Raw genomic sequence first — 14,729 nt, 5'->3', positions numbered from 1 at the left:
TTCTGAGGGCCTCCAGTAGAATTTATGTGTTGAGATTTCCACAGGACGTAGCAAGCCATCATCAAGTTTACTCTCTTATTCCAGCTGAATCCCAGGCAAATGTTTGCTCCATTTATGTCTCAAAATCCTAGCAGTGAAATTCTCCTAAACTGTAAGGCACTGTGTCTGCGGTTTGGGAGCTCCCTATCACTTTTTTTTTTATTTCCAGATTTTTGGGTTAAATTATTTCTTGGTTATCAATAGCTCAGAATGTAGATTTTGAAGCCCTGAGAATCCACGTGGTTTCAATGATGGCTTCATAAAATACGGTTCTCAGTATTTTCAGATCTGATGGAAGAAACCAGAGACTGATTTGTAGTGTGTCTGGAGCTGCCAAAGTGTCACATATATGATGTCCTGTACACACACAGTGCTTGCCGTCTGTAAGAACTGGATGAACTATGGTTATTCTCTTCACAAGCTTGTCTGAGGCTAAATTAGCTGAGGTCTCCACAGCACCACGAGGCTGAGCGAATGGCACTGCTGTCTGCGATAACGCCTACTAGTGGGAATAAGGCCGGCATGCAGGATTGAATCTTCTTTCCAGCCCTGCACTTCAAACAGAGGGAAACCCAGGGTCTAACCTCATGCCAGATTTTGTCCCAAGAGGGAGTCCATGGTCAGGAGCACTGTCCGACAGTGAGCTCCAAATGAAGTGTTGGAGATGTCTGCTGAATTCCTGGCTAAGGATAGGTGGATAGCCTCAGGCAAGAGCTCTTGCATCCTAGGTGTGATTTCCAGGGGGTCTTCCTAGATGACCATACTCAGCTTCTGTTCTACCATGCCCATCAGCAGAGACTGAGGCAAGGCACCCCAGGTCTGCCAGAGCCAGGAGGGAAAGGCCTGACAGCCAGAGGCTGGGGTCGGAGCCCAATGGGGCTTCACCTTCCACTGAGCCAAGTTGAGGGGCTGCGGTGTCCAGCTTCTTTTATGCCAGGCTGATGCTGGTGGAAGTGTCCCAGTCTCTGAGCTGGAGGCCTGTGATATTCTGAGGGCCTCCAGTAGAATTTATGTGTTGAGATTTCCACAGGACCCCCCACACACATAGATCCCAGCACCACCTGGATTCAGAGAGCCATTCCTGTAGTGTATGTGCAACTAAAATGCAGGCATCCCAAGAAGAAGTAACACTTTAAGGCCCCATCGTTCATTAAGACTGAATAATAAGTTTAGCAGACACCTCTTCTGAGACACCTGAGTTGGGGTTTGAGGTAAAAGGGCCTAGGGCTTGATGTACATTAGCTTATTAGCTCCTATAATTCTCTAGAGAATCCTATTAGGTAGCTCTTGTTGTCATCCCATTGTACAGATGAGGGAAGCTAAGGCAACAGAGAAGTTAAATAACTTTCCCAAGTCAAGGAGTAAAATAATTTGCATTTGAACTCTGAAATCTGAATCCTGAGTTCATGTTCTCCCTTTTCCAAGTCTGAGCCACCTTTTAAATGGTTTTATGACAGTCATAATGGCTAATACCCATTGAGCATTTAGCATGTGCTAAGGATTGTATTCATGTCCTACCTAGATTTCTGACCTTAACCACATCCCTATGAGGTGAGTAGTTACTTACCTACATTTTACAGATGAAATTACTCACCCAATGACTCATGGTTAACAAGCTCCATCACTAGGATTTGAACGCTATCTAACTCCGAGGCTAAAACCATAAGGACTGTGTTATTACCTCACTCTCGGAGTATCAAGTACCCTGGAGCAGGGAGGAAATGAACTAAGCACCAGTTGGGGAAAGCCTCAAGGTTGACTGTCTACTTGACGGTCTTCAGTTGAACACGCCGTGTGTATGAAGAAGAAAGTTTCCAAATTGTTACCTGAGTTTTCTCTGAATAACTCCCCTTATCTCATTTTGTTGATTTTCACCTTCAAAAGCCTAGTCATGGCCTCTTTTTCTGGGCATTCATCTGATTTTAAATCAGCATTCACGTAAAACTTCAATTTTCTTCTAACCAGTTTGTAACTTTTTTAAACCTACTTTGTTGTTGTATCTCTGGCACTGTGGTGACACCATCAAATAGATTTAAGGGAAGGAAGAGAGAGGGAAAGAGGCAGAGGCATTGCCCTGTAAGTATATGCTGAGGAGTGCCCAAAATTCAAGAAGAGAATTACTTAAAGTAACTAGGCAGTTGAATCTGGCGGCGAAAACAGCCTTAACATAAATTACACGTGTGGGTTACCGAGCAAGATATTCAAATACAGTTGCTGGCTTAATTGTTCTAGTTCCAGGATATTTTTATTGCAACTTTGTGTCTGTAAAACTCCAGAAGAGACACATCAGGCTATACTGAGTTTTCTACAGAGAGTAAGTCGTTTGATCTGAAATATGCCAGGTGTCCTTGTTTGGAATGTGACACGACCCATTTTTTTAAACCTTGGTTTTTATACAAAAAGAAAAGTGGGCCTGGACACCTTGCTGGGTGCTTTCCATATTCTGTGCATGCAGGACTCTGCTGAGAGGCTCAGAAGCAGCTTGATACTCTCCTTTCTACCCCCCAGCACTCCACCGCCCAGAGGTCCAAGGAATCATCCTAGATATCTTAAATCCTCCAAGCATTTTCATTTCTCCCTGAGAATATGGAATCCAGTTTCTCTGGAACTACCCAGAAGCACATAGCCAGTCCTACAGTGGGGCAGTGAGCCTTCCTAAAGCTGTACCCTTGCCCACCTTCTCCTGTGTCTGTGGTCTGGAAAAGCATCCATTTTGGGAAAAAAAAAAATGTGCTTAGTGGTTACAATGCTACCACACACCACTGCCCCCAGCTCTGATAGTCCTGATTTTGCCCCACTGTGTTTTCCCCTGACATTGTGTCCTGTTTTCTGGCATCCCCACAGTTGGGTGATGGGTAGATTTGCACCCATGTGCAGGGAAGATGTGCATGGTGTCTCGGGGGAAGTGCCAGCACTTGGTTCATGATGCTGTTGGTACAGCTGTGTGTACAGAGCTGAGATGGCACAGATGCCTGGCTGTCTGCCTCTCCCAGAGCCCTCCTGGAAAGAGGACGCCAGGTTGTAGCACGTGCTGTTCAGCTAAACATAGATGGACGTACTTTGCTTTGACATTTGAGGTAGGAGTATTTGTTAGGGAGATCTCTTCCCCTGAGTGATTACTTAACACTTTTATTTGGTGATGACTGGTCTCTGATTCTTATATTTAAGCCATCCCAGGATATGATGTTTGGAAGATGTGAAAATCCAGGTGGGAGTTTTGAGTGAGAAATCAACAGAGGTGGGTCATTTCCCAGTTGTAGAAACCTAATGGAAGTTTCCAGAGCAGATACTTATGATACTTGAGTCCTCAGGAGTCTGGGCTGAGGCATTGGCCGCCTGCTTCCTGTGGATTCTGTCAGCCGAAGGGCACCAGCTTATGAACAGTACTTGTTTCCTGTGGAGACAGGCTGTGCTTCTGCCTCTGGAGGGCTTCTGTCACTGAGCTATAGGAAAAGACCCAACCCCACCTCAGAAGAGCTCCCACTCCCAGTAAGGGAGACAAACAGGGGCATGACTAACTGGAATATGTGTCAGATGATGACTAATGTGAGAAGAGACATAAATAAACTTGCGTAGGGAGCAGATAAAAGCAGCCTGGAGGACCACGCAGAGATTTCACAGCGAAGATGGCATTTGTGTTGGATGTTCAAGGGTGACTGGGAACATCAGCAGCTATAGAGCAAAGGTAGGGAGAAACAGCATGAACAAAGCAGGCAAGAAAGACCAGCAGCCACGGCTGGCGTGGGGGCAGGAGATAAGGCCGCAGGGCGCTGCCTCCCACAGCTAGGAAGCCAGGCGCCATTGGAGCTTCCTGATGGGCCTTCCTCCCTCTACCCCATTTTCCTCCCACAGTGGCTAAGAGCCTTCATCAATACCATCTCCCAGTTTGCCTCTCTATCTAATGATTATAAGAAAACTAAATAATGATAGTTTTCTTACAATCACTTACAGCTAAACAGAAAGATGTGAATAGATATGCACGTATTAGAATTATTAAGTGATGCCCTGGTGCATTAGTCTCATATTTGGTATAGGTTTTTCCTGGCCTCCTATTTAGACATGGGTTTAAGTGCTTCATTCTCGTATAACGCATAGAAAAAAACTGTTTATTCCTGTGAGCCTGCAGTAGCATTGTGTGGGCTGTGAGCTCTCAGTTGTGATTTGTAACATCTCTGAATTACAGATGTGTTTGCCAGACTCTCGGACTGCCTTGATTTGCACGCCAAGCCTGAGCAGTCCATTGATAAATTGGGGGCTTTGCTGGTACTTCCCAGTGCAAGTTGTCTGGTGTGCACAGTTCCTGCAGATGCATGACATCACAGAGGGGTCCTGTGACTGAGACTTAAGCTGAGTGTGCCTGAGGAGCAGCAGCCCTGGGCATCTGGAAGCTTCAGAGCCATAGACAGAGCCAGCAAACCTGCTGCCCTGTTGGATGTGTTTGGAAAGGAGGCCTAGCCTAGTGGCTTCCTGGCCCTCTAGCTTGTTACAGGCTCAACAATTACTTGAATCTAGGTCTTTCAACTTTAACTCCATTAGCCCACAATAAACTCCCAATTGTGACGTGAACAAACGAGAATTTCTGCAAAATGTAAAACAGATCCTCATTTCTGAGATCTTTTTTTCAGCTGTCTAACGTGTTCAGAAACAATTGTGTAAAGAAAAGCATAGTTTAGACCAGCTGAAGTTTGAGCAATACAATTTGGAAGACACCACACTCACGTTCAAGAGTTAGGATGCTGAATAAAACAACAAAACTCACCCATGGGGGGCTCAGAGCCCAGCTGGAGAGACAGATGTGTAGCCACCCAGCAAGAACACACACGAGACGGTGGTACGCTTTCCCACCAAAGCAGAAACCGAGGATGGAAGCTTGGAGAGGGAAGCTATTAACTCGGAGGTGCAGGCAGTGAGAGAGGCTTCAGGGAGGGGTAGCTTTGTCATAATTTAGAGGAGCATGTGACGGAACAGACAGCTGGAGTTCCCAGTCCCCCATTCCTGTCAAACTCCCATGAATGTTAGTTTCATTCTTCTCCCCTGGATGAGAGGAGAGCCCTAGCGAAGGAAGGCCAGTAACTGTTTCCTGTCCTTCGCTGGCACAGCAAGAAGTTACCTCCTGCTCTCCTGAGCACGTATGGACTCACTGTCGGTGAAGCACTGACTCTGAGCTGAGAGGACCAGCCTCAAGTGTGCCAGGCAGAGGGCAAAGCAGCATGCAGAGGCAGTGCCAAGAGCACAGCCACTGTGACACCCAGGGGTGTGGGGTCCATCTGGCAGAAGGGGAGCAAAGAGGGGATCAGGGCTCTTAGATCTCCCTGAGGTCAAAGAGCACCTGCAATTAAGGAATTCAGGAGTGCGAGAGTCAGGAGGACACCTGATGTGATCAAAGAAAGCAAGAGATTGGGCCTAACATTCCAAAGGTGGATCCAATTCTAAGACAAGGGGTGATTTTGGAGTGGGGACAGCTCCATTTACTGGATAAGGGGCCTGTCGGCACAGTAAGAGACAATGCTAAATTTTATCCCAAGGTTTCAACACAGTGTCACTTTCTGCTGTTGGTTCACAAAAAGGGTTACTTTTTTTTTTTTTTTTTGAGATAGAGTCTTGCTGTGTCGCCCAGGCTGGAGTGCAGTGGTACCATCTTGGCTCACTGCAACCTCCGCCTCCTGGGTTCAAGCGATTCCCCTGCCTCAGCCTCCCAACTAGCTGGGACTACAGGTACACACCACCACTCCCAGCTAATTTTTTGTATTTTAGTAGAGACGGGGTTTCACCATGTTGGCCAGGATGATCTTGATCTCCTGACCTCGTGATCCACCTGCCTTGGCCTCCCAAATTGCTAGGATTACTAGCATGAGCCACCCTGCCCAGACAGAAAGCGTTGCTTTTTTAAAAAAATATTACTTGGACTTCTAGAATATTTCCAGAGTTCTCCCACTAAGAAATAATAATCACAGCTCACATTTATATTTACCATGTACCAAACACTCAGCTAGACACTTTACCTATTTTAACTCATTAACTTCTCTGTTGGATTCGAGGAGTCCTTTGATTCATTGATTAATGAAATGCATTGAAAATGCTTCTACATAGATATTCTTAACCCCAGCTTTACAGATGAGGAAACTGGGGCCCAGAGCAGTTAAGTTCTAGACCCAAACCCACACACCCTGTAAATAACTGAGCTGGGATGTGAACTTGAGTCCTGTTGTAACCTTGACATTCTACTTATTGCCTCTCAGAAAATAAGTGGCTTGTGACCTTGGGTGATAGTCTGATAGTCTCAATCATTCATTCTTGAATCCACTGTGACTTGTTCCTCTCAACACAACACGGATTGAGTCTCACATAAGAAAGAGGTGGCATGGAGAGTCTTATTCCTGACTTCAGTAACCTCAACATCCAGTGGGTGGGGCCAAAAGGTTCAAAACAGGATTCCAAATCAGTGTCATAGAGGAAGAAAACAAGTGCTGCAGGAGAAGAGAGAAAGAATTGTGGCTCAATGATCTGGGGAGATGATCAGCCATATTTGAATTGGCTAAAGATGGGTTTGTCCTAAGCTCCAGAGAAGAGGGGCCCGACAGACGGGGCGGGCTTGGGCAGTTCAGTGCTCAGGAGTCAGTGTGCCGGGTGTGTGGGGCATGGGCACTTCCGTATGTCCCCACACATGCTCCAGACTGTATCACAGAAGCTGTGCGCCCTTGCTGAGGGAAGAGGGAACTCCTTTGATTGGCCATGCTCCCTTAGCTTGGGTAAAGAACAGCCAATTGTTTTGTGTGGGGTCAGAAAATGAATGAATGTGCAGATAGGGCTGACTGAGGCTAGTGCTCCCTGGAGTTGATGTTCATAATGTGCTTCACTGGGTTAGACAAGGGAATAAATAGGACTGTGTATTCCTAAATAGTGGGAAGAACAACTCACCTATCTGACTCTAAGTGATAAACGTAAGGTAAGCCAAAAGGGCCCCAAGCAGTCTAAGTAGATGTCCCAAAGTCCTTGAGCTAAAGCTCCTGAGCTCCCTGGTTGGGAGGGGCCTCCTTGCCTGGGGCAGCCCATGAAATGTGGCTGCTGTCTTTTCTTTAGCCTGGGAACCTCTTGCACTGCTGCTCTAGTATCTAAGCCTACATCAGATGAGTAACAAAACAAAGGGTTTCCTTCAGGCAGAAGAATGACATCGAGGAAGGGACTAGGAAATGGAGCAAAAGCCCACATCCATATCCATTAGTGCAGGAGTGACACCCACACACAACATGCCGTGAAGGCCAGGAGTGCCGCTTTTTATATTACAGCAGTTTTATTCATGGTTGTCATGATGCTCTTGGATCATTGTGTTTGGTTTACTCTTTTACAAAGGTTAGTCAAGTATGCCATGTGTTCTATGAAGATTTCTTTCCAAAACAAAACAGTTGGGTCCCTAAAGCCTTATGACTATGCTTTCTGGAATGATCTGTTATGGGGAAGCTAAGGTGCCCCTGCGTGTGTATCAGCCACCAGAAGCTGGGAAACATTTGCATGGCGAGTTGTGCCTAACTAAGCCTGGTGCTCTCCACAGCCTTGAGACGCCATGCTGACAGTGGCAGTGGGCTGGGATGCCGCAGGGCCCCATTCCCAGTCAGTTATCTCAGCTGAAACTTCTCCCCTGCCCACAGGAGGGCCACACAGAAGAGCCGGAAGCAGAGGAGCAAGCCCACGAACAGCAGCCCCCGCAGCAGGAAGAGTACTGACCCGCTTCGGCTGCTCTTGACACTTCCATTGTGCGTGGGAACATTTCTTCTAGAGAATTGGAACATGTGTGGCCCCAAGCTCAACAGAAAGCAGTTGTTCCCGATCTGCTGTTCCCATCAGCACCATTGCATATGCCAGCCATTTGGTTACCATTTTCTTTGCCAAGGTGTATTAGCAGACGGCCCTCTGGCCGCCTACCCGAGAGATTGTAGGGTCACATACATCCAACTTCACAACTTGGCTGCTTGAGATTGGTTCTGCTCTTTTCTTCATTTCTTTCCAGAACAACTCTTTCCCACCCCAACACCACTGCCACCACCCCTCTTTTTATCCTGGTGTGAAACAATGGTAATTTGATATATGGTATTTATATTGGCATTTTTCAACCCAGTGTCACTAGATGTCACACACATTTGTGGTGCTTTGATGTTTGCAAGTCTAACCTCTGAACGTAAATTTGGTCAAATAATTGGAACAAAGGGAAACAGATACTTGATATGAAAGCCATAATGACGGTGACTTGTGTCATGGGAGAAAACATAAGGTCAGTTTCTCCCTCTACTCACAATACTAAAGGGAAAAAATGGATTCAAAGCTAGGATTTCAGGGCCCAGCAGTGTTCTTCCATTAGCATGTTAGGCAACTTCACAGTATATTGTTAGTTTTGAAAGACATTCACTCAAGGAAAACACCATCTCAACTTTGCCCTCTCACCATGTCCGTTACTCCCCATGCCCCCCATTTCCCAGGTTATGCCATTTTCTTTCTCAGGGTCCTCTTTGGTGGGCAGCCACACTCCCCAAGATGTTGTCATCAGCTTTCTGCAGTCCAAAGAGGGTCTGAGTAGGTACCTGTCTTCCTGCCTCATCCCTCCTCTCTTTGTGTAGGTTTCAGCCACACAACTCTCATTCACACTAGGGGACCCCTACTAAAGGGTAACTTCAGGTGTGCAGTCCTGAGCTCCAGGGCTCTGCACCATCCCACACGCTTGCTGGAAGGCTGGAAGTGAAGACCTCATTAATAGGAGCATAATTGCAAGGGAGAATCACGGTTCTGCAGTCTGGTGCAGACACTGGAATAACAGCACAGGAAAATCTGTGACTCCCAGTATCTTCTAGAATAAGGAATTTTCCCTCTTTAACACAAGGGCCCTCCTTGTCATTGACCTTAGCTAAACCATGGCAATTCATAAATAGAGGAAACATTAATGAATTAAAAGCATTCCTTATTTTTTTAACTAATATTTGCACATTTTCTTAGTCTCTTTCCAAGTCCTTGCCTCTTTTTTTCTTTATTTTTATTTTTTCCTTTGACAGACGATATCCCTTCCTGGATCATTCATTTCACCTTGGTTTCTAACTTTAGATGTACTTTCACTTGTTATTTGACTTAGCAGGTGCAACAAAAACAAGAAATAAATGTGCCCACCCCACTTTCCGCTTAACTGAAAAGCTTAAAATAAATTTTTGAATTATATATCATAAAGCTTTGAAATTTCTTTATTGATGAAGTATGAATTTGAAATTCTAGCATTGAAGCTTTTCACCAAAAGAAGCCTCTCCAAAATCTTTTGCAGCAAAGTGATATTTATTGAGTTATATGGAAAAGATGGCTTGTATTTTTGAGATTATTACAATACACTGTGCAGAATTGGACAGATGTTTCGTGGTGTTTGGTTTCCCTTTCTTCTCTCTCCTGCTCACTCTGCATTATAGCAGCAGCTTATTTCTCTAAGGCTGGACAGCCTGGCTCTCAGCAGTGACGTCCTCCCACACCTGGTCACAAGTAGTAGTGGCCGTGCTATACACAGCATTATGCTCAACAGCGTGTTGCTCTTCTGAGCCTGTTGTACTCACTGATTTCCTTTTTTTTAAGAAAAAAAATAGCTCTTGTAAAAGGTCACAATAACTCCATGCAGCTGATACTGCAGTGGTTCCTAGGCTATTCTTCATCTGCTCTGGACATCTCAGTCATACCCAATGCTCGGTGGATCATGACCAAACTCCTGTCACGTGGATGCACGTGAATGGGTAGCAGGGAGTCAGGATCCTCTTCTCCAGCAACCCATTACTGCTGTATAACTTGCATAAGCCTCCCTGGTGGCTCTTGCTGGAACCACTCCATTGCCCTCCAGCTCCCCAGCCTTCTCAGTAATAAACATGCTGGCCAGATCTCTTAGCCTGCAAAGAACTTTCCCCAGTCACCATAGTCCATTCTCCTTCCTGAAGGCTTGGGGAAGACTATTAATTTCTTTAGAGAAGAGCTATACATTCTTTCTGGCCCCATCTTAAACATCTTCTGTTGTGCTGCACCCTAGATAATGTCTCAGATGCTTTGGGGAATCTTTAACAGTTGAATTTGAGTCAGTCCTCTTAGGCTGTACTTCCAGCCTGTGTGCAAACCCCCACTCATTTCCCATGGATGGTGGAACCCCATCATTCTTTCATCTCGGCCTTCATGGCATGCTTTCCTTGGCAGCCCCTGGTCACATGTCATCGGGCTGGGCAGGAAGCGTCCGTGGGTGTGTGCTCTGCCTCTCCCTCTTAGGAAGCCCAGTTTCATCCTTAGTCGCCCCTCATACCCGCTGTCGGCTGGTTATAGCACTTCCACTGCTACTCTCAGATAGGAAGTGATCGAAGCAGGGGGCAAAGAGAAAGCCCATGTTTGTTCTAAGCAGAAAAGCAGGAAAAAAAAAAAGAAAGAAAAATACCTGTTGACCTGAGAGAAGTAAATTCCAGAAGGGAACCAAGAACTCTTCCCTTCCCTGGTGAGTATTTCCATTATTCCGTTAAGGTTTAATATGCATTCAGATTACTTTTACTAAATAGTACACCATAAAGCTTTTGTTATATATTAAATGTAAACTGAAAGGAATGTAAACATATGTATTGTTAATTATAAATATAGATAAGTAATGACATAATAGATGAAAAAGTCTTATTCAGATGTATCACATTCATTTTACATTACCCACCTATTGTCGCATGGTAGAATAGTTTTTTGTCTCTGAATATGTGAATAACTTGACTTGCGTTGATCTTTTTACATATTTAATAAAAAAAGTATATGTTAAAATATGCCTGGAGTTATAGATTCTTAAATTTTTATGCTGACGCTTCCCTTTTTACTAAGCAAGCAAATAGGAATAGATTTGTGTGGATTTATTTTTTATTATCTACACAGGGGGGTTGTCTGTTTTTATTGATGGCAAACGTGGTTAATAAGAGTTACAGATTCATATTTGATATCAAATGTAGCAGCTATAATACCTTTTAAAAACTTTGCCAAACAAAAAACATAAAGAGAATGTTTCCCTTGGGAAACATTCCACTTGCAAGCCAACAGAATCTTAGCCCCTGCAGGTCCAACATACTCCATCTGGACAAGACAGCGCTGGGCAAATAGGAAACTGTGGGAGAAGCAGGTAGATGTTTCTAAGTAAAGCTTTGTGGCAGAATGACCTGCTTGGCAAAAGCCCTTTGAATAAGTAGTTTTCGCCCCCTTGTTTGTTGACTTTAAACGGTGATGATTTATCGACATAAGCTATAACCTCCCACAATTTAACAGGTACAGGAATAGGTGAAAAGAGAATGTATTTCAGCTGGCCCAGTAATCACCTGTGGAGACTGCAGAACAGGTCACAATGGGATGCGGACTTTACCCTGGAGCCTACAGGCTACTGAGCTTCATAGCCTTTTCACCCTGAAGGGTGCCAGCCTTCCCTGTGCTGCTTCCAAGCACCACCTAGAGGCCAGTTTGGTTTCTCTACCGTCCTTTGGCCACTATTTTCCAGTCATTTGCCTTTAGGCACATTTTTATTAAAAGAAGTAGGGAAATAACAGAAGGCAAAGATGTTACCCCTCTTCTCCATCTACGTTCATTTCCTCCCAATGTACACTTGTGACAGAAGTTTGTGAGCCATTACCTGAAATCTCATGCTCAACGCACATGTGTGTTTCCCGTTTAATCCACGAATTCTGGGGCTTTAAACACTTGATCTTACACTTAGACATTTGTACACAAAAATACATGTGATTCATCTTAAAATGTACACTGGTTGACTCTAGTAAATCTGTCACTGATGGTACAAAGGTGATGAAATAACATGCTTGTTCCATTTCATGAAATCTGACATCATCTCTAAAAATTTGTTGCTTCTGGTATTATGGGTAGACTCAAGTCGAGACACCCCTTCCCAAAAACAGTTAATGGAATTCCACTGAATTTGAGTTATAAAATGCCAGTTTTCCTCTAAAACATACACATATACAACTTCGTTTCTGACTTGTTTTATTCCTTTTAACTGCTAGAACATAACTATGATCATTAATTAAGGCTGCTATCACTAGTAATAACTTTTACTGACCCAGTTTCTCAGCACTGAGGCAATGTTGCCAAACAGCACAAGTGATGGATAAGAACATCTCCCTGGATGTCTAATAGCTCCTGCCTTGCTGAACTAGGAACTCATAAAAGATGTTTTCCATTCATTAGAGAAGCTCTGGCTTTATTTGCCTAAAGGAAAGCAAAGCCAAGGAGAAAATCCACTGATCACTGGAGGACCCCCACGTGGCACAGGGACTTTGGATCACAAGACTGCCCCAAGGGCAGATCCCCCAAGTCTGAGCTGGACCCCATGTCTTGTATAGATTAGGCATACACAGAAGGTGCATTTGCTGAGGCTGCACTTCTGTTTTGGGTTTACAAATGTAATCAAAATGGAAGGCCGAGCTGAAGTTAATTTGTTGGATGCCTTTTTCTCTCAATTCACTGGAAAAAAAAATTAACTTTGTAGCTTTCAAGTTTTAATTTCTAAAACAGGTTTCTTGTGGTATTTTGCAACTAGTTTATCATCAAGCCTGGGGATAAATTGTTTTTAAAGGGTAATGGTGTATTAATGCACCCTTGAATTTACAACTCTCACTAGGAAACTAGCCCCAGACCTAAAGGTGTTCTTTTCTAGGGAATAAAAATGTTAAGTACGTTTCCTTCTGTGGCGCTAACATGTCTCATATTTTTATACTATGGTATTTCTTTAGGTCTTAAAGGTTATCCATATAAAATAAAAATTTTTAAAGATACGTTTATTTAGTAAAATGTTTTTGTCAAATGACAGCTTAAATGAAATTTGGAAATTAAAAAATAATGAAAAGATCTCATAAATGTGTTGAGCATTTTATTCTGATCCAATTCACAGCTTACTACTAGGATGCTGTCTTCTAATCTGATATTATGCAGATAAAACATGAACTCCTAATGGAACAGGTTTTTTTCCAGCTTGAAAGATCTTTTAGAAAAAGACCACAGAATACCAGGCTAAATGTTAGTCTCTTATAGGCTACATTATGTCAAGATAGGCTAAGAGGCCATCCTGTCCTGCAAACAAAGACATTGTCCAGTAACCCGAGCTTAAAAAAAAAAAAAAGGCGAAGAAGGAAAATGTGAATTCTACCCCAGAACATTTTTTTATGTTTCACTTTAAGTTCTGGGATACATGTGCAGAATGTGCAGGTTTGTTACATAGGTATACATGTGCTATGGTGATTTGCTGCACCTATCAACTCATCATCTAGGTTTTAAGCCGTGCATGCATTAGGTATTTGTTCTAATGATCTCCCTCCCATTTGACCCCCACTCCCCGACAGGCCCCAGTGTATGTTGTTCCCCTCCCTGTGTCCATGTGTTCTCATTCTCCCAATTATGAGTCAGAACATGTGCTTGGCTTTCTGTTCCTATGTTAGTTTGCTCAGGATGATCACTTCCAGCTTCATCCATGTCCCTGCAAAAGGCATTATCTCATTTCTTTTTTATGGCTGCATAATATTCCATGGCAGATATGTACCACATTTTCTTTATTCACTTTCACTGATGGGCATTTGGGTTGATTCCATGTTTCTGCTGTTGTGAATAGTGCTGCAATAAACATACATGTGCATGTGTCTTTAGAGCGGAATGATTTACATTCCTTTGGGTATATACCCAGTAATGGGATTGCTGAGTCAAATGGTATTTTTGGTTCTAGACCCCTGAGGAATCACCACACTATCCTGCACAATGGTTGAACTAATATCCATCCCCACCAACAGTGCAAAAGCATTCCTATTTCTCTACAGCCTTGCCAGCCATCTGTTGTTTCTTGTCTTTTTAATAATCACCATTCTGACTGGTGTGAGATGATATCTCTTTGCAGTTTTGATTTGCATTTCTGTAAGGATCAGTGATGATGAGCTTTTTTTCATGTTTGTTGGCCAAATACATGTCTTCTTTTGAGAAGTATCTGTTCATATCCTTTGCCCATTTTTTTGTTTGTTTTTCTGAGACAGAGTTTCACTCTTGTGGCACAGGCTGGAATGTAATCTCAGCTTACAGCAATCTCCACCTCCCAGGTTCAAGCGATTCTCCTGCCTCAGCCTCCTGAGTAGCTGGAAGTATAGGTACATGCCACCATGCCTGACTAATTTTTGTATTTTTAGTAAAGACAGGGTTTCGCTTTGTTGGCCAGTCTGGTCTTGAACTGACCTCAGGTGATCCTCTGGCCTCAGCCTCTCAAAGTGCTAGGATTACTTTTTGATGGGGTTTTTTTTTCCCCTTGTAAATTTGTTTAAGTTCCTTGTAGATTCAGATATTAGAACTTTGTCAGATGAGTAGATTATGAAAATTTTCTCCCATTCTGTAGGTTGCCTGTTCATTCTGATGCTAGTTTCTTTTGCTGTACAGAAGCTCTTTAGTTAATTAGATCTCATTGTCAATTTTGGCTTTAATTGCAATTGCTTTTGGTGTTATGTCATGAAGTCTTTGCCCATGCCTATGTCCTGAATAGAATTGCCTAGGCTTTCTTCTAGGGTTTTTATGGTTTTGGTGTTTAGATTTACGCCTTTAATCCATCTTGAGTTAATTTTTGTATAAGGTGTAAGGAAGGGGTTCAGTTTCAGTTTTCTGCATATGGCTAGCCAGTTTTCCCAGTACCA

At 43.7% G+C, this 14,729-nt stretch overlaps 1 protein-coding gene across 4 annotated transcripts in view; it reads left to right on the top strand.

Moving 5' to 3' along the window:
- MAPRE2 (microtubule associated protein RP/EB family member 2) overlaps positions 1–10,840 on the top strand; it is a 166,896-nt gene extending 156,056 nt beyond the window's left edge. For all 4 annotated transcript variants that reach the window (XM_032245332.1, XM_032245331.1, XM_032245330.1 and 1 more), the window contains one exon: positions 7,686–10,840. In XM_032245332.1, coding sequence (XP_032101223.1) covers positions 7,686–7,760 — 75 coding nt within the window. In that variant the 3' untranslated portion in view covers positions 7,761–10,840. The remainder of the gene's footprint in view (positions 1–7,685) is intronic.
- The last annotated feature ends 3,889 nt before the right edge of the window (positions 10,841–14,729 follow it).

This window comes from Sapajus apella, unplaced genomic scaffold (genome assembly GCF_009761245.1).
Source record: "Sapajus apella isolate SASKATOON/1434 unplaced genomic scaffold, GSC_monkey_1.0 scaffold57, whole genome shotgun sequence".
NCBI classification, from domain to species: domain Eukaryota; kingdom Metazoa; phylum Chordata; class Mammalia; order Primates; family Cebidae; genus Sapajus; species Sapajus apella.
Note: the sequence above shows the minus strand (reverse complement) of the source record. Positions and strands in the feature narration are given on the sequence as shown.